Source organism: Gavia stellata, chromosome 9 (genome assembly GCF_030936135.1).
Source record: "Gavia stellata isolate bGavSte3 chromosome 9, bGavSte3.hap2, whole genome shotgun sequence".
Taxonomy (NCBI): Eukaryota; Metazoa; Chordata; class Aves; order Gaviiformes; family Gaviidae; genus Gavia; species Gavia stellata.
Genome location: NC_082602.1, coordinates 32,012,996 through 32,032,711, shown reverse-complemented (window position 1 = coordinate 32,032,711; position 19,716 = coordinate 32,012,996). Strand labels below are relative to the sequence as shown.

Genomic DNA, 19,716 nt, shown 5'->3' with positions numbered 1-19,716 from the left:
AATTGAAAATTACCCAAAATAGTCTGCAGATGAAGAGACACAATGTGCTATCCATGGGCTGGGTATTAAACAGTGAAGCTCGTTTGCTAACTGAGCAATTCGCTTGGAGTACTGTGAGTTGGAGTTGTGAATTTGAAATCATCTGGAACTATCTGAAATGTAGTAAAAGAAATAACAGGGTAAAGACTAGCCTCAGCTTAGATATACCTGGCTGTGGTTTATCCTTCAGAGTAGTTTTACAGCTGGGGTTCTGAGGGTGCTAAGCTGGAAAAAAAAAAATCTTTATCTTTCTTTTACAGGACAATTAGAACTCTTCTCTTACATAGTTTGTAGCATGTCTGCGCTTTCTTTCTCCTATTTCATTCAGCCTTTGGTTTTCAGTTCAGACACCTGTATGAAAGATTGGGTTGAAGGAAGGGGCTGAGGTTGATGTTACAGAAAAAGGCTAACTTGGTGGTATGTTGCTTGCAGGGACAGTTTGTGGGAGTAAGAGGTTAAAAGATCAATTGGTTTGGCCTTCTTTGGAAAGGAGGTGTGGAAAGATGGGGAAAAAAGGGAAATACTGTTTCCTTTTCCTGTGTAGAAGACTAACACAAATGCTTACATCAGTACAGAGGGGAAAGATAAAAAACTCCTTTGATAAAATAATGTCATGTTAACAAACTAGAGTGGAGGAAGAGCATTCGTCTTTCCAAATCACTTTAAATTACATCAGATGATGAAAGAGCTATTTACAGTGATGATACCTCCAAGATGTATATTAACCTGTTTCTTAAAAAGGCAAGTCAACATTAGGCACTCGCAGATGGTTAACAGGGACTTGTGTTGCAAGCAAAGAATGCCAGTTCATGCCATTGTGATTTCTTTCCGTATTTAATCAACTAAAATAATTTTATTTTCTTTAAATACCTATTTTGAAAATATCAATTTTTCCCATTTATAATAAACTGTCAAAGCTATACTCCACTTCCCATGGGAAACTTATTTCCCTCCATTGTATGTGCCCAGCCTCTTATTGTTAGATTTCAGGAGTACAAGGCTACCCACATGGGTTTGTTTTCCCTTTAGCAAAAGGGCAATAGTGCGTTTTGTTCTGACAAACATTTCCCATCGTTGCATTGGCAAAGAGGAAGGGTCTGGCAGCAGATTTCATTGCAAAATTGAGTTACATACTCAGATCTAAGTCCTGGATGTAAAATTCCCAATATTGTATGTTCTTCTCTGACTTCCAGAACTCATCACTGCCCTGATGATCAAATGGTTATGCTTTAAACTTTGAAAGCATTTATTGTACTGTAAACAGACAATGTGAGTTTGTATTTTTAGCTTTGACAGAAATATCTTGATGATCTGGAAGAGCCTGCATGATATCATCAAAACTTTTAATTTTAAAACAAGGCTTTAAAAGCTTTGCCTGATCTGTGGTTAAAGGGTGACTTAGAAAAAATTCTGGTCATCCTGACTCTATGAAAAATTATAATTGTGCAACCTTCAAATTGCCACAGAAGAATTATTGGGATGTAAGTTGTTTTTCAAGGTGGCTGAGAGTTATTTACAATTAGAGATTTCTTCACCTTGACTTCAGTGATAATACTGGCCTCTTTCTTCACTTCCAAATAACTGTTTCTTGTAGCTTGCTTTTTAGGTCCAGCTATGTTTGACAAGCATTTCTGTGTAAGTCCAATGAAAACTTGTTTGTTTCTTTTAAAAATTATAATAATAATAATAATAATAATAATAATAATAATCATCCCCCTCATTCTGCCCTGCTTTACCTGTTTCAGGGCAGAAGTCTGCTGGTGCTGTCTGTATAAAACTAATTTATCTGTGTTTTATAGGGAGGGGAACAGTAACAAAAGGGGTGTTAAAAAAAAAAGAAGCATTATTCCTGTGACTCAGGGGTTGTGGCAGCTTCAGACTTTATCTAGACATGTGCTACTAATGGCCATCAGGATTGAAAGGAACTTTTTGGTGACTTAATTATGCATCATTAAGTCAGACTGCAATTAGCTCTGTTCACAGAGCTAACCCTGCACAGAGCAGAGTTTGTATGCTCATGTAAACTCTCCCTTCACATGACTTTGCATAACCATGTTCATTAGGACAAAAGCAGGTAGAGATGATTTCCCTTTCATAAGTTATATGGGGTGAGCAGAGAATGTGAGATAAAGTTATATTTGCTAGTAAATTTTCGAAGCAATCCAAATGGGACTGGGTAAAGTCATACGCAGTGTGCTTAGGGTTAATACAGCTGTATCAGCTCTGAGCCCACCACTGCCTGAGCTGTGATCAGGGCTCTCTGCTATTGGCTGAGAGCAGGGGAGGGAGGCAAAGGAGGAAAATTCACAGCTTAATTTAGGCAGTGACAAATGGGTTGCTGTGCAGGATGTTTCACTTCAGGATGGCTGGGGTGATGCAGACGCTAAAAAGGGAAACGCATTTTCTCATTGCATCTTTACAAGCAAGGTGTCAATGGATGGCAGCTCACTCTGGCCTACATCTTTTAGTGAGGCTGCTTAAGGTGCTTGGGGGGTGAAGGTCTTAATCATATATAATATTGCAGTGCTGTGCTACATTCCCTTGTCCTGTCCCCCCACTTTTCCATGCTTTTGGGTTGGCTGACTCCACATCACAGCCCTTTTGTCCAGGCATTGGCATTTGCTTTTTTATCTGGACGCATCAAGTATGATACCCTTCTGGGCTATTTTATTCCAGAGCTGTAGCTTAGATATGTTAGGATATATCTTCAGATTGAGCAGGCCTAGCCAGAGTATATGAAGGACACAACAGGTATGTTTAAGCATCTCTGGCAGAGAATCCTGTAAGCAGATTTTGCTTGGCTAAAAAATGGTGCTGTCAGCTAATGCTATTATGAGAGAGAGTGAATTCAATTTTTATACACGATGTCTGAGCAAGAGGACATTGCTTGTGGAGGCTGCAGCTGCTGGCATCACAGGCAGCCCAGTGAGGCTACATCGTGATTTGGGTAACTATATGTCCAGTGCTCTCAGATACAGTCTTTGTTTCCCTGCTTAGGATGGATTTTGGGGGAATATATTATTTTCCTGACATTCCTGGATAACCTTCTAATGATCGAGTCCTTATTGAAGTCATACTGCAGTGCTTTTATTGAGAAACAGCTGTCATACAGCTGAAGATTCTGGACATGGACACAACACGTAAGAAATGGGAAGTAACACATGTTCATATGAGAATCAGTGCCATGGAATGTCTAGTCTTAAGTCTTCCTTCAGTTCAAACATAATTTCACATAGTGTTTTTCGTGGTATACTTTTCTTTAGATCATAAGTGCATATAGGAACTGTACTGCACACTGTATTTTAACCAGTACAATGGACTTACCTTCTCCTCCTCTTCATTGTCCTGGCACAGCTGAATGTGTGGATGTGTAAGGAATGGAAGTAGGGAAGAATCCGGGTTATATGACAAAAAGAAAGCTCAAGATCAAGGGGTGCAGTCTGTTAGACCCAGGTATGAAGCCAGAGCACGCCATGGTGGGAAACATTGCACAAAATTTTGGGAAGGGTTTTCAGCTTTTTTAGTACAAGTCTGCTCTGGTATATGGTTGTGGACCACCAGTCTTACCTCACAGCCCTTTTATTTGCAGCATGTGCTGGTTATAGGTTAGGCTGATGCAGATTGTGCTTAGTGTGATACTGAGGTCCTGCCTGTATATGCTGTGTGCTGATGGCATTCAGCCAAAGGCTTTAGTGTGCCTCATGCAGGACTGAGATCATAAATGGCTTTGATTTGTAGAATTTGGATGAACAAATGGTCTTTTCTTAGCCCAGCACATCCTTATTTGCTTTCTATTTTAGGAGATAATGATAACTGCTAGCTTTTCATGTATGTATCCAACTATTTTGCCAGAGTTAAATTCAGGTATACTTAAAAGCCATCTCAGCCTAATAAGACAGTACTGTGCTATTAGTTTGCTTTGATTCTAGACATTCAACATATCTCTGATATTAGCAGAATGGAAATAATTATGTTAATTTACTCTTGTAAAACACTTCAAGGAACCCGGAAAGAGTAAGTAAATGTCATTGTTGCTATAGAATAATAAAAGCATGTTACCAGCCCCTTGTATCACATGTGAGCACAAGAGTAAGTGTGGCAACACCACCTTCGGCTTACAAGAAGCAACTAAACAGGTAGAGATACTTTATGGATCCCTACTTCCTCCATGTAACTGGTTTTTGCACCGATAAAGATACTGGACTATGTAGACCTGTTGTGTAAAGGCATTTTTTCTATTCTGACTGCTTCAGAAATTCAGTTAGAAGCAAAACTAAAAGTGCTTTAAAAATCTCTTTCTTGGTTCTATATCTGAAAAATTTCAGCTTCATGGAAACTTCTTGGATAAAGCTGAAAAAAGTGTGGAAAATACAGCAGATTTTTTGAGGGATTAATATAACAGGGAATGTATCACAGTTTGGCAGGACCCCAGTTCAGGAATGTGGAAGCTGGCACACTAAGGAGAAGCAGTAGTGCTAGGAAGCTGAGAATGGGTGCTGCTTAAAGCTGCAGTTCAGTACCCACTGAGACTGGAGGAAAGATCCCATTTGTTGCCACAAATCGGAAGGCAAATTGCATGGATTCAGATTTAGCATAAGAAAATGCAAGCTGGAAGGGACCTTAAGAGATGATGTAGTACCCTGCTAAAACCAAAGGCAAGATCAGCGTTCCAAAGCCATCCTGACAGATGTTTGCTTGTCCCCTCCTCAGCCCCATGCTGAAATTCCAGAGCCTCCCTTGGTGACCTGTTCCAGCCTTTGCTGTCATTATGGAGTGGCATGGAGCCTTGAGCTGGCACAGAAGAGCAGGGGATCCATTACATGCTGTCAGTCCTTGTCATTTCATGATTTCAGTTTGTAACATTAGTCCTTTAGAGCAAAGTCCTGGTGTTAGGACATCTCAGGGTTGCTTTTCAAGTCCAAGTCGTGTCAACAGTCCGTGACTTGCATTTTATCAAAAGATACCATGGTGCTTAGTCCCCCTTTTTTTTTTTTTTTTAAGGGATTTGAGATGAAGAAGAATGCTGACAGATAGAGGGACGTGCTGCAAATGGTGACCTGGATAGCAGGAACGCACAGCATATATTTGGGGCTCTCTTGGCCCATTACACAGCAAACAAAAGTCAGGCCCTTTAGTGTTAAAAGGAGTGACTCTCTTGTTATCAGTTGTGATAATAAACTTGGACTCACCCTTTTGCAAGGTGTGGTGTTGCCTGGGCTGTAAGCCCATGAGGAGATGAAGATTTTCAGGCTGTACCTGTTCAGTCAGCTTGAGCTTTTCCATGGTGCCTGGGCTTTAACTGCTCGGATTGCTCTGTTCCTGTTGGTCTCAGTTTGTTGCTATTTATTGATGCTTCAGGTGTGTGGAGACGATGTTACATTCACCAAAGGAACACCGAGTTTGGGGATAATAAAATATGGAAAATCCTTTATTCCAGGCTGTCTCCTCTGTGGCTTCCATGTGTGCCCCAGCTGATGGGCATTCCCTTTCTGCTTCATTGGCCTCCCAGGCCTTCCCTTCCCTCGGTTCCTCTGTCCCCTGAGGCTGTGCACAGAAGCTGTAGCACAACCCTTGCAGTTCAGCGCTGTCTGCCACATCAGTCTCTTCAGATATTACCGTGTGCTGACTTGCCCTTTACCAGGAAATCTCTGAGTATTTTGTGTTTGAATGGAGAGGAATGGGAGCTTGGGGCTGAGCCAAAGATTCCTGATGTGACATAAGACATTGTGGCATCCTCTGGGACAGAGGGCTTTCAATGCTCCTGGCTTCAGGTTCGCATTCTGCCGTCAAAGAGTCTTTCAGAATCACAGTGAAAAGTGATTGTCGACTACCAAGGTAGTACCAAAATCCCTGAGCGAGAGTCCTTATGCCGATTAGAGACCATGAGAACTACAGTTTCCCACACCTGCAGGTGGAAGACAATATGCTCTGCCATGCAGCCTTCTCTGCTGTCATACTGCTGTCACTCTTGCCTTGGGCCCTACCTCAAAAAAGGTCTCTCCCCCTGTTCCTGGCTGAAATGTGCCACCGCCCCTGAGCTGGGTGGACACATTGGGCTTTGCTGCCACCCAATGGGGAAGTGCAGCATCCTGATGATGCTCACTCAGGCCTCCTTACTTAGCTTCATGTAAGCAGTCAAGATTTTGCTAAAAGCAAAACGAGAAGTAACACTGATTGCTTTAGAAGGCAGGAACTTTTTGCAGTCATGATTTTTGTAGCTCATTCCTGAAAAAATCTGAAGTTTGTACAGAGCTTGCCTGGCAGTCTTTGAATCATCAACAGCATGAAAACCAGACGAGGTACTTTCCCTCTTCTACTGAGTATGTCTATAATGATGTAGATTGAATCTTTGTACAGGACCTGGGAAGTGTTTGAAGAAAGGAAAATGTACATTTGCATTGCTGTATAATTCTCCCCTTTAGTTATCAAGTGTTGCAGTGGGTGGGTGGTTAATAAGGGTTAATGAACCAAGTAACTGACAACAAATGCATTTTTTTGTTTATTTGCAGATTGTGCTGGCTGTGGAAGAGACATAAAAAATGGACAAGCATTGCTAGCTCTGGATAAGCAGTGGCACCTGGGGTGCTTTAAGTGCAAGGCCTGCGGAAAGGTCCTAACTGGGGAATACATCAGCAAGTAAGTAACCTCTGCATCTCTTCTGCACTCTTGGCATGAGTTCTTGCTGCCAATGGAGAAGAGCTTGCAGCAAAGTTCACCTTTTGAAATCCAGTTTTGACTACCTTTCTGTATACACCAAAATCTTCGTTCCCAGTGAGAGCTGAGTTGGGAAAGGAAAGGAAACCGAAAAGTTCAACTGAAAGGTGTTGTTTAATGATAGTAGTCTATATTTAATAGCAATACGGAAAGGGGTCTATCTCCATGATCCCACAAAGTATTAGGTGAATTCCTGCATGTGTTTTCTGTGTTAGCCAGGTAAAGCTTTGTGCCATTTTGCTTTCCAACATGTGATTTTAAGGAAAAAAAGTAGGAACCTGTCCATTGCTTGCCTTTGCTAGAGAATAGAGTAAATATGATGATGTGATTGACCTGATGCTGTGTTTCTCATTTGCATATACAAAACTAATGGACAGAGTTTTGAGAGGAATTGTAGAGGAAGAGAATGGGGAAAAGTGGCATAATAATAAAATAGAGGGAATGAAACAGTTTCTGTTCCCCCCTTCAAGCATATAACAAGGAGGAAAAAATAGGGAAACAATGTATGTTTCACAAACCTATCATTAAGGTGTGTATAATATTTAATAAAAAATAGTATCTGTAATTTCTCAAAAGAAGTTCAGTGCCTGAGAAATACTCCTAAGCTGACTAGTGTTTCCACTTTTACTATATGTTCCTTGTACATACTAAAAAACTACATAAACTTACACTTAAAAGTAACTGCTTATACTTTTTCAGACTACCAAAGATTTTTTTTGGTGAACTGAACAAAAAATACCTGCCTTTAATAAAGACTGTGATCTCTTCTCATCCCCATGGACATAGTTCCACTGATTCCCTAGAACTGCACCACCTGTAGGTGTAGAGAGTCTGTTCTAAAGAATGAGATTTACTTCAGTGGTTTGTACTGGATGCCTTTTCTTGATGGGAATTTAAGGAATAATTCTAAGAGACACTAATGAGAATATGATTTTTTTTTTTCTTCTACTACAAAATATTTCCCTTGAATTCTCTCCCATTTGCCTGTTGCTGTGTGTAGGAGTTCCAGACTGAAAACAAGGGAAGAGTATAAGTCATGCTGTAACCTTTTTATTAAAACGTGGTTTGTAATTTGTGGATTTTCTTTTTCAGAGATGGTGCTCCTTATTGTGAAAAGGACTACCAAGTTCTTTTTGGAGTCAAATGTGAAGCATGTCACCAGTTCATTACTGGGAAAGTTCTAGAGGTAGGTGTTTTGTAAACTAGAGTTTAAGAATTGGGCCATGTCACATTATGTCCTCATGCAACTACAGAGAATACAAAAATTCTCATAGGAAAGTTTTTTCTGCTGATTTTAGTGCAAAGTCGCTAATTTTCGGGAATATTTTCAGTGTTTTAGCTTTGCAGTCATCAGGAAAAGTATGTGATAGGGAATTAATTGCACTAGTTTCTACGGATCTCTGGTTTCTATGTTTGTCTTTCAATGGTGATGTGCAAAGTCTATTGAACTGTTCATTCTGTGTCAGATTTGATATATTTATAGAAGTAATTTGAGTATTGGAATCACCTTTGGGAACCATAAGTTTACCAAAACTTACAACATGAAATTTCTCTTCTTAAATGAGGCCAGATGATCTGAATGATGCTGAGAAGGTGAGAGGGAGAAATGTGCTGGAGAGGTAAATTATATGTTTGGAAACGAGAAGGGAGAAAACATTTGAACCATCTCTTTTGTTGACTCTTAGTTGGAGTCCTCAGTATTCTCATTGACAGTGGCCAAATCTTTTGAGAAATGTGTATCTTTTGTTGTCAGTACTCATCTCCATCTCCCATGGCTGTGATAAGTCCACTTTGAGCTGAAATCCATGAAGTATGTATGGATCCCTCTGTGACATCACTGAAATGTTTTAAGGGGCAAAAATGCAGAGGATCTTCCTTGTCACACTGTCATTGAGATATGAGAAGCAAAACTGTTACCTCCTTTCCCTGTATGAAACTCTGTTCAATTGAAAGAACCTAAGCTTTGAGCTCTGGTCTGGAACTGGGCTGTATGGATTGACTCCAGCTTTAGTGATCTTTAATAGTCCACTTTTCCTGGAAAAAAAGCCTTTACATAATAAAGTTTGTGGAAGAAATGGGGAACCACGAATAACTTCAGTTACGGGTGTATTTTGTGAAGAAGAAACTGGATGTACTGTATGTTTTACTGCGAATAACAGAAAATAAACCTGAAAGTGTTACAGAAATTAAAGCAGCTGGAATTTGCTACTCAATGTGTATTACAGGTTCTCTTCTTTGTGTCTCATCTACTACAGATATAAGACTGTGTCAGCCCTTGTATGAGAAATTTCAGGTTTGAAATAAAGTGGTAACAGCTTGTGGTTTTAGTTCTGGAGGTTTCTCTGGTTTAGTATTCAGAATATTAACCAGGATGATAGCCACCAAACAAGGGACTTGGAACACATGTGGACACCCAGTGCATTTGTCACTGCGTCTACTGGAAGGAAATACAATGTTTTAATTAGCCACGCTCTTAATCTTCCTCCTTTGCGATGTATATCTAATTCCTTTGGAGACCTGCATAGATAATTAGTGAGAACAGTCTGAGTTTTCCCTTGAGTAGGAGGGCTGTGTCTCTGGCTTTAACCTACTGGTCTGCTACCATCTGCTTATCTATTCCCGTCTACTGATGAGTTTCTCAGTTTAGTGCTATGTGTTGGTGACACCATAGTTGCATTCCAGTGCAGGAAGCACTGCAGGAGAGAAGTAATTGGATTTGTGAGATTGGGAAGCATAAAGTAATTCTAAAATTATTTTAGATGCACATGATATATGCTCTAATCAACAAGCAATGCAACCTATTCAGAGGCATGGAGATGAAAATGATAGAAACTTATTGGAGTCTGTGGAGAGCTGGGAAGAAATAAGCTATTCCTATTTGGAGCCTTTTGTGTAGTGGATATGACTATAGCAAGGTTGCGCTCATGTTACTCTTCCTAGCATCAGTGAGAAAGAAACCTAGCTTTCTGAGAGGGTCATGAGCTGCATCCTTTCAGAACGGAGTAAGCTGAGACTAAGGAATGATTCGTTCAGTTGAACTAGGACTTAGCTGTCCCATCGTAATCCAAGCTGAAGTTCAGATTATCAGAGACATCGTGTCTCCGGCAGAGCCTTGATGCAGTCATTTTGGCACCAAGGTTGGTTTCTCACTCCACAGTTCTTACTCTTCTGATGGCTATTTATTATCAGAAGAAGAGACAACATTTTGCTGAAGCAATGAAACATGTCCAACCTCTTGCAAGGATCCACCTCTTCTAAGAGTCAAAATCAGATAAAAAAGATAAAGATTTTTCCATTTGACCTAGCCCCTGCAGAATCAGAATACGTTGATGAATTAGAAACAGACCCTTTGAATGATCTTACCAATACATGGAAATACTAAGCATGCTAAATTCTGGGTAAGACTAGAAATTTTGCTTGAATGTTTGTGGCTCTCATTGATTATTAGAGGCACAACCCATAATAATACAGTAGAGGGCAGCAGTAGTTCTTACGACGGAACTAAGACCAAACTCCTGTACAGCCTGTGGAAGTTGAATTACTCATAGAGTGCAACTCTTTCCTGATCTGTTTAAATGACATTTGAAGGCTGCCTGCTATCTGAAAGGGGTAGGTTGGACAAGTCCTTAGAAACTTTCACCAAAAAAATTTAATACTGTGTAGTCAGAGAGGCCATTCAGATATTGGCTTAACTGCATTATAGTATCTATTAGCGGCCTGGATACTCCATGAATGGAGTTCTCCAGGTATCATCTGGGAACGCAGGTGCAGGAGAGACATTCAAGCACTTTCTGTCATTAGATGATGGTTGAAAAGATTAGAAGACACAGGTGAGCAGCTAACATTCAATACTCAGAGCAATTTATCAGAACCGTGGGCTAGTTTCTTGGCTCGTCCTAGAAACCTTTTACACTGTCAGAGATGCACAGCTCCAATGTACTAATGCCTCTAAATTAGTCAAAACTTTGGATGAGAAAATCGTGTGTCAGCACGTGTGTCCCTTTTGGGCAGAAAAGGTAGTCTAAAGGATGGGGTCAGAGCATGACATAAATCCTCTGGTAACAATGGAGATGAGAGATTGGAAGCAGCCACAGGGTCACGGAAGATAATTCACAGAACAGGATGCCACAGTTCAGGGAGGGCTGCAGACCTATTTGAGGCAGGACAATTAACAATCTCCTTATCCAGTACAGGAAATCACCCACCACCTTTCAGTACACCTGAAGTTTTAATTCAGATGAAGCCTGAGATTCTCACAGGAGGATTACTGTCTTCCCTCTTTGTTTTCTTTGGCAATGTGTCTTTGTCAAAGTTGGGTATTTTTTATGATTTATATCATGTGGTTTGTCTCTCGTCCTGCCTCCTCTCTTGGGAAGGAAACCACATTCTTGGTGTGAAGTAGCACAATAATAGGAACTGTCTAGATAGAGGTTATGGCATCACTGACTAGCCCAAGTTACACCTACTAATGTCCAGTGGGGAAAAAACCAAAGCACTTTGTATTTTGCCTTTGTTAATAAACACGGTAGTAGTAAATTCACTGATCAGTATATTTCATCTTATTTGTCAATAAAATAATTTGTTATGTCGGGAGCAGAGTATACTATTTCATCATCTTCATCCAAAGAAATTATTGGAAGAGATTGGAGGGAAGTATGTCGTACATTGTATACAAACACTTCCCTCTAATGGATCAGAAGTGATTAGTAGCATGCCATTGTAGTGCTGCTTTATTTTCTCCTTGTTCTTATGACATCTGGGACAGTCTATGGAAAAACTGAAGGCAAATGAAAGCATGAAACTTAGCTTTGGTTTCATAGAGGCTGGTGGTATCTATTTTTCCAGTAAGAGGCTGGGGTTTTTTATTTAAAGAGAAGCTGAGATGCTTTGCAACATTGCAGGCTTGCAGCTCCTACTCATTTTGTCCCTCGATATGGCTTACCACCTCTGAAAAATCAGGCTGTCAGTCTTCTACAACGAGCAGCCAGCAAGAGGGACTCCTGATGTGAACCTAAGAGTCCTCAAGTCAGAAGCAGCTGTGCTGTGCTCCTGGCAGGCACCCTCAGCAAAGCCTGTCAGAAAGGCCAAGGGTTGAGTTCAGACCTTGAGATTCAGGCCTTGAGGGATGGACTCCCTCCAACCATTCTGTAGAGGTGATCCCTCTACTCAGTTAAGAAATGCATTACTAGAAAACCAGTACTTATTTTGCCAATATCCACATACCATGGAAGAATCCTCTTTTTTTCTAGGCTATATATCTAACAACTTTCAGTAGTCATGAAAATATGGAAGAAAAATAACGTGCATTTAAGTCAGCTCAGATATTGCTCATGTATTATTTGGCACATAACTTTCTGTGACGAATAGTCACAGATGATATTTGAGTGCATGCCAACACAATAAATGTGATAAGTATCCGATATGAAATAGATACTGCAACTTTCCTGAGCATACCGGATACTTTAATACTTGAGTATTTCAGGATAATGTTGTCCAGACCACAGAGGTCAGTGTTCTTCCTTGGGATTCTCCAGCAGAAAGGAATCTTTATTTATGAAAACTTATTTATTTCCCATTAACTCTGGTGAAAAACTTTTTTATCAGGCAATAACAGCATAGTGAGAGTGAGGACTTTTACACAGACTTTCCATTAAGCTATTGTTTTCATAGCTTCAGGGTTCACCTATTGAAAGATGCCCATCTGATCCTAATCCTGTGAATTTCTGCGTAGGCATGTGTAACTCCACAAATCTAAGTAAACCTCAGCACATATTTAGCTATTTGAAAGATGCTGGCCTAAATAATTTTTGTCTAGTGCAGTTATCATACACAATATAACTATTCTTCCAGGGCTTAATTCAAAATATGTTAGATCAATGAGAAGTTTTCCATTGACTTCAGAGAATGGTGGATCGTGCCTATATCCATGTAATTCATCTCTGCTTATCCCAAGTTTTACAAAACTTCTTAGCAGTATTCTTTTAGTTCTGCGGAAAGAAGACATCAGGGCAGAAACAGGTGGATAATTTGCATGAAATCATACAGAAAGCCTGAGAATAAGATTTAGGTCTTACGATTTTCACTTTTTTTGGCTGTTACTGATACGAACAGGATTTGATCTCGTGATCCTAGAGATCAAGATGTATGTATCTACTATCAAATACCTTAATCATCTTGCTACTCTACCCATTTATTTGTATAATTTACTTGCTTAATATTAATTTGCAAATAAAAAGCCACCGTGTGATTTCTCCTGGCTTTGCATAGTTCCTGTTCTGATGGGCTACTGCCTGCCCTGTGTTTGTTTCCTGTGCACTGTTGAAAGTTGCACCCCACCTTGTAAGCAGTGGCCTAACGCCATTTTAACAGATGGACCTGAAGAGAGAAATGCCAGGGCACCAGAAGGTTTCCTTGACTTCAGCCTGCAAGGTCATGTTCTAAATGTGGTTTTGATATTGTAATTTATGGTGAGCTTCCCCTGATTTTAAAGAGAAGTAGTAATTTAAGATGTGGTATTTAATATGAAGGAGATTTAGTACTTGTAGATACTGTTACTTTAATGTGCCAGAATTTTAAAATGTCTCATCTGTGTTACAGCTAACTCTGAAAGATGTCAATTCTGAGACACCTTGACTTCTGAAGTTAGAAATAAATAATAATTATTATGGGGGGGAAGCGAAAGCTGCTATGGTTCTGTAAGGAAATTGTATCCATATTTAAGAGGCTAAGAATGTGAGCCAGAGGAGCCTGAAAGTTTCATCAAGTATTGTTTTCAGAGCTGGATTTAGAAACCTGTACTGTGAATGGGTTCAGAGAGGTTTCTGCTGGTTCTTTGCATATGAATGAGTCTGTTCTAAATAAATAACAAATAAATGACAGTAGCAACATTGCTGGTTCCCATACAAACTGCAAATGATTTATTAGAACAATGCCTGTTTATGTCGCCCAAGGATGTGCCTTCTGCCAACACTTAACCATGCAAGCAACTTTGCTCATGTGAGTATTAGTATTCAGATGTTTCAATTGATTGACTTTCAAGGAAAAGTAGCTAGGTAGCCTACAGGTTTAAGTAATATATTTTAAGGAGATTTAGGCTCATACCTCACGTGAAAACATCACCCTTCTCTGCAAAGATCCATGCAGTACAGAGTTCAGTTAGGTACTTCAGTACATTCATGCATCTGGTCCTGTGTTCTTATACCAGTACACTTTCTAGATTGAGGAACCATGAAGAGAATCTCTTAAAACAAACAAAGATTTATTTCAATTCCATTCAGAAATGTTAAATGAAAGGCTAACATATATTCTTCTGCCAAATGAAATATTTAGTAAGGCTGTTTTCACAGTAGTTATGCAGGAAGTACCACAAAATGTGTCATTTACTGGACTTTAATGATGCAACCTGTACTGGTAATACAGGTTAAGGTGATTTAAAATTTTAAACACTTTTGTAAATGAAGCAATTGTTGAATTGAACAAAGACTGATGGTATGGTGAATCCAAATGGGTTTGATTTTGGTGGTATGTTAAAATTGTGGTAAATAATATCCCTGAAGAATGTATTACCATTCTGTTTTCATATCACTAGGTGTCTGCTGGTTTGGGTGTCTTATAGGCTTGGGGAGAGACTTTGTTCTCAACCAGTATCTCCCAGTCACCATTGTCATCTTCCATAAAAATGCAGGGGAAAAGGCTACACAGCACATGAGAAGAAGCAGTGGAGTTTAGTGCGTGCTTTGTTAGTTCTGTGATTTGCTCTGTTTGTGTTTAATTTTATTGCTGTTAAAATAAATGAGAAAACATGAACATGTTGCCTGAATGTCCCAGGTAAATGATAAGAAAAAGCAGAAGCACATGCTGTGATAGTTTGCTCTCTTAGTCGGACAGGTATATACTGCAGACCACAGGGCTTTTTTGATTATGGAAAATACCTGTTGAGAGATCAAGTACGGTCAGTGCACAGGGCTCACTGTATATTCATCAAATGTTCATAGAGTGTGTCTGAAGCATCATCTCACCCAAAATGTGCAAACAGGATAAAGAGATACACATGCCAGTGTGAGAAGTGGCCCCAGCACTCTGCCTTCATTAATCTGAATTGGACTACAATACAATCTCACTGTAACTAAGTGTTTCTGACAAAACTAGACAAACACCCAGGAGGCTGTATAAATTCTTCAGAAGCCGTGGAAGTAATATTTAGTAATGTCCAGAAAAAGAGAGTGTTGATTTCATACTCAGCAGACACCTCTCCCCAGGGGAAAAATGTTCTGAGTTGTATCAACATCAAATAGTGACACACAAGTGATGAGAAATGGTCCTGCCCCTGCCTGGGCTGGTACACTTCCCCCTTTTCATTTTTCATAATGGGTTGGCCGAGTTACTGCTGGAGTGGGTTTAATGTGCAGAGAGGATTATTTTCTTGTTTTGGTGGGTGTGTGCAGGAGAGCGCATGAGTGCGAGCAGAGGAGGAGTGAGGCTCAGGGCTGGGTGCAGTTACAGGCAATTCACTGTGAGCTGGTTCGGTGAGAATACAAGCCACCCGCACGTTGCTTCTGGTAGTGCTCCAAATCTGAACAGAGGTGGAGGGAGTCTGCCCGCCGGGCTGAGGAGGGAATGGATTTAGACTGAAGAATTATCATCAGAAGGTAAACCTCTTCCTGCGAGACCAGATCTGAACTGGAAGGGGTCATGGCTTGCTTTTGGGGGGAAGAGGAGGGTGCAACTTTGTGATGTGACTGAATAGCTTGCCAGTGATACCAGCATAGGGTACTTGTACTTTTGTTCCTGTGCACCAGGAGGATTTTTTAAAAGGCTGTGTGTTATTATGTGGTTTAGATAAAGAGAGTGCAGCTAACATGTTTTTAAGCTGCCAGGAAGAGAGGAGAATGGCATGGAGCTTGGGCTGTTTCTGATTGCAACTAATTGCTGATGTATGGAGGAACAATACCATTCTTTATCTCAAATAATTCTTAATATAGTTTGTTGGCTCTTTTAAGCACTTCTGGGGATTTGTTGCATAGAAATAAGGTTAGAGTTTGTTCCCAGTATCCCTGCCTTTTTGCTGAGAAACGTGTTTTATCAGTTAACATAGAACACTGATTTTTAATTTTTTTTTGTAATGTAGGGTTTGTTTGCATAAAAATGGGGAAATGAAAAGTTTAATAATAACTCAGGATATGGGTAAATAGTTCAGACAGGTTGTCTGTGTAGCTGAGCAGCAGCATAGTTTTAATTTAATTTAGACTATCCTTCCCTGATGAAAAATATGCTAGTGTGATTGCCTAGAACACCACACCACGCACAGGGTCAAAAATCTAGAATAAATACACTTGCAGAAAAATAACTTAAATTGCTTCATGTAAAAATCTTTCTAACAGGATTTTGGTGATTCCCCCCACCCCCCCCCACCCCCCCCACCCCCCCATCTCAAAAGATTGAATTTGGCAAGAGGGATATCTGTAGTTGGGAAAGACTTGACATATAAAGATGACAAAAGAGAGTATCTGAAGATGACAGAGCCCTAACAGAAGTTCAGTTGCTATGGCAGCATAATAACAAGGCATTAACTTCTCAACAGTGGTTTGGAAACCATCCTTCAGTCAATTTGAACCTCAGTAGAAGGGGGAGGAATGTTAAGAGGGTGTAGGGATGGTGAATAAGAAGAGCAAGTTGTAACAAGTAATTTGAAAAAATAACCAATTAAAGCTTCCTTATTGCCACAAAGGGATTTGTGAAATCTTGCAGGTGCTTATAAAATATGGCTTAGCTGTATAAATTGCTTTCTTGAGTACAGTGTTGCTGATTAAAATCTCTATTTCCTTGCACATCATCATTAGCTTTTACCTTTTTGATTTAGTTAAAAATTCTCTAGTATGTTACTTGCACTAGATATTACTGAAAAACTTTATCAGGCTGATCAAAATACTTTAAAATGACATTTCAGTAGAGGCATTTATAGTAGTATAAAGTTTCTTGCCACCAACAACAGCCTTTGTGATATATAACCATTGCATGTATTCCAGTAACACACAACAGGTACTTAAAACAAGTAGCTTTTTCATGTCTTAGAGGTGCATATAACGCATACCAGTTTTTAGTAGAAGAGTAACTTACCTGGATGACTTCATTTTTCTTGTTAGGTAGCTGCATTAGGAATTCAGTTGCATGGTTGCCATGGCAGAACACATCTTGTTCTCCTCTTGGAACAGTCTGCTTTAGGGAAAATGTAATACTCTCTTTTTATTGTGTAGCTCCCATTGCTTCTTCTGTTCATCTTTTAGACCTTTGCATTGTGCTAGTGCTACCTGCCACAATCACCCACAACAGAGATACAAAATTAATAATGATCTCTGCACCAAAGTACTTATACTGAAAACAAAACTTCCTCCAGTGTCGCAGTCTGACTGTCAATTGGGATGTAGTGATAGGGGAATGTGGGACACTCTGTAGCAATACAAAACTATTTCAGCCAGTTACTTTTTGTTTCTTCTGGACTGAGATCACAATGAAAAATGGATTAAGTGGCGAAATATTTTTTTTTGCAGGATTGTGATCTTTCATTTTTAAGTCCTGCTTTAAATCCTCCTATCAGTGGCGAGTTTGCTACTGACTTCTAGAAGAGCAGGATAGGACTTAGACCTGTCCCCAGTAAAAAGTAATTGTTGGGAAGAAAATGCAGCAATAACATGTTTGAAACTTGAGAAGTGGAGAAGAGCCTGTTGGGGCAAGTTAGAGCTGTCACCTTTTGTAACAGGCTCCATCCGGGTATTGTGCTTAATGTTCACGCTGTGAGGACTCAGTTCCCTCTCTCTTTTGTCTGCTTTGTCAGGGTGTTTTCCTGGGGGAAAAAAAAAGGAAAGAAAAACAATATCAAAACCAAAAGGCACATCTGGAGTCTCTAGGGACTTTGAAGTCCACAGAATTAACACCTGTCTTTACTGAGCAGGTGCTTTACAGTTGAAGAAATACGATAACACATGAGTATTTTGTGGGTGATTAAATGTTTGAGATGACCACCTGGAGCACAAAATGGGTAAATTTTAATTACGTGCTCATGCTACATTAGAGGATTATACAGGTCTAATAGTTCTTTGGATAGATATCCAGGATGTATGATATTTATGACAAGCACACAGCAAGAGATGCACCTTTTCATCACCAACACCACAGATACTCTGGCATTTAAACTGTCTGTGAAACTAGCTTGGGATGTTTTGTGGTTTGCAGAGGTCTCTGAAACGAGCATCGTAAAACATTTGAGTATGAGTTAAAATGTTAAGAAATTGACTTTTATATCGAGGATTCAGAGAGAGAGATTTGTTACGTATACAGATGGATCAGCTGTTGCTTTGAATTCTGTAAAGCAGTTGTATCTTGGCTGGCAAATGTTTTTCCTAGCAATGAGGCAAGTAAGAGCTGAGGCGAGTAAAAAACTGCAAGCAGACTTATCTCAGCAGCACCCTTGAACTACTGCTGTTGAGGCAACAATCATGGAGACCCTGTACTCAGTTGAAAACTGAATGGCAGCAAATGATGTTAGATATCCCTTTCTGCTTTATGTCCATAACCTCTTTCCTGTTCATCACCATAGTAATATGTTGTTTCATGGTTATTTTGTTGGAATAGTTTTCCCGTGGTAACTAGAAATCTTGATTTATATATGGAGCTGAAGAAAACAAGGTAGGGAGTAAAATCCCTGTGTCTTGGCTCTGACAAACATATTCTGATGGAATGTTCATGCCAGCTAGGATTCAAAAGTATGCTTGCATAGTTTTGCATCTGTAATTGGAAATCACATGTACCAGCAGTGAGAAAACTGACAAATAGGACAAAAAATGGACCTCTGCCAAAAATAAAAGGCTTTGCTTTTAGCAGAATACAGGTTGGTGGTCTGACATTTATTCAAAGTTATTCTATTTGAAAAAGAGACAACTATTTCTCTGCACTAACTATCCACTGCTTACCTTGATGTCCTTCGATACTTTCATTTAAAATTTAGTGTAACATAAGCACTTTGGCCAGAATTACAAAACAAGGATTCCTGAGAAATACCTGGATGTAGTGGAATCCAGGCTCGTAATTATGTATTGGTGACTCTGGAGTTAAGAGCAATGTGGTTGGGAAGAAAAATACTTGAAGAAAATCTGTCCTTTCCCTAGGTTATCATCTGTTGCTTGTTGTGACCTCTTGCTGGAAGAGATTTCCAAAGGTAGCAGGTAGCATTGCAGTTAATCAAGGATAAAATCTGTTCTTTAGACTTTTTAAAGCATTATCAGATCAGGATAGTTGGAATGACAGTGACTTTTTAGGATCAGTTTGCTACAAGAGCAGGCTCTAGTCACTAAAAGAAAAAATATTCCCAGCTCAATTCACTCCTAACATGTTTTCCTAGTAGAACAATTTGTAAGTCTACCAGGTACAAATTGGTATATATTGAGTGCTTCATGTCTGCTTTGTTTCTTACAGGCTACCTTTGTTTTATATTCTCTGGTTATTTTCTGTGGATGTACTGTGTGTGACCTCATGCTTAGTTTCTTCCCCCTCCTCCTTTGGCCTTCACAACTTTGTTTCTCTGTTGTTCTTGGGACACTCCCTCTGAACTGAATGCAGACATCAGAATGGAGACCAGGCTTTGCTAAATTGCATGCCAAAGGTTGCACAGTTCCTGAAACAGCCTTCTGACAGAAAACTGGAAAGACAGTTTTGTGTTAGATGAACAAGAAAATCAGCTACAGTTACTTGGATCTAGTGGTGTGCTACACAGAGGTCTGGCAGGGCTGGGAGTCTGAGGATTTGAGTTCACTGCTTGGCTCTGCTTCAAGCATTAATTTTGATCCAAGGTGAATTGCTTTATCTTCGAAGCACTCATTTGTTTCATCAATAGGAAGTGGTTTGCGCTTGCCCACTGAGTAGGTTAACATGAGTTTTGCCTAGTGCTACACTGACCTGTTTTCTCAACCA

The 19,716-nt window shown here is 39.8% G+C and overlaps 1 protein-coding gene across 2 annotated transcripts in view; it reads left to right on the top strand.

Annotated features, from left to right (window-relative positions):
* The window catches only part of ABLIM1 (actin binding LIM protein 1), a 133,739-nt gene that overhangs the window by 44,225 nt on the left and 69,798 nt on the right, over nucleotides 1-19,716 (top strand). For both annotated transcript variants that reach the window (XM_059820986.1, XM_059820987.1), the window contains exons 5-6: nucleotides 6,549-6,675; nucleotides 7,846-7,939. In XM_059820986.1, the coding sequence (XP_059676969.1) occupies nucleotides 6,549-6,675; nucleotides 7,846-7,939 (221 nt within the window). The remainder of the gene's footprint in view (nucleotides 1-6,548; nucleotides 6,676-7,845; nucleotides 7,940-19,716) is intronic.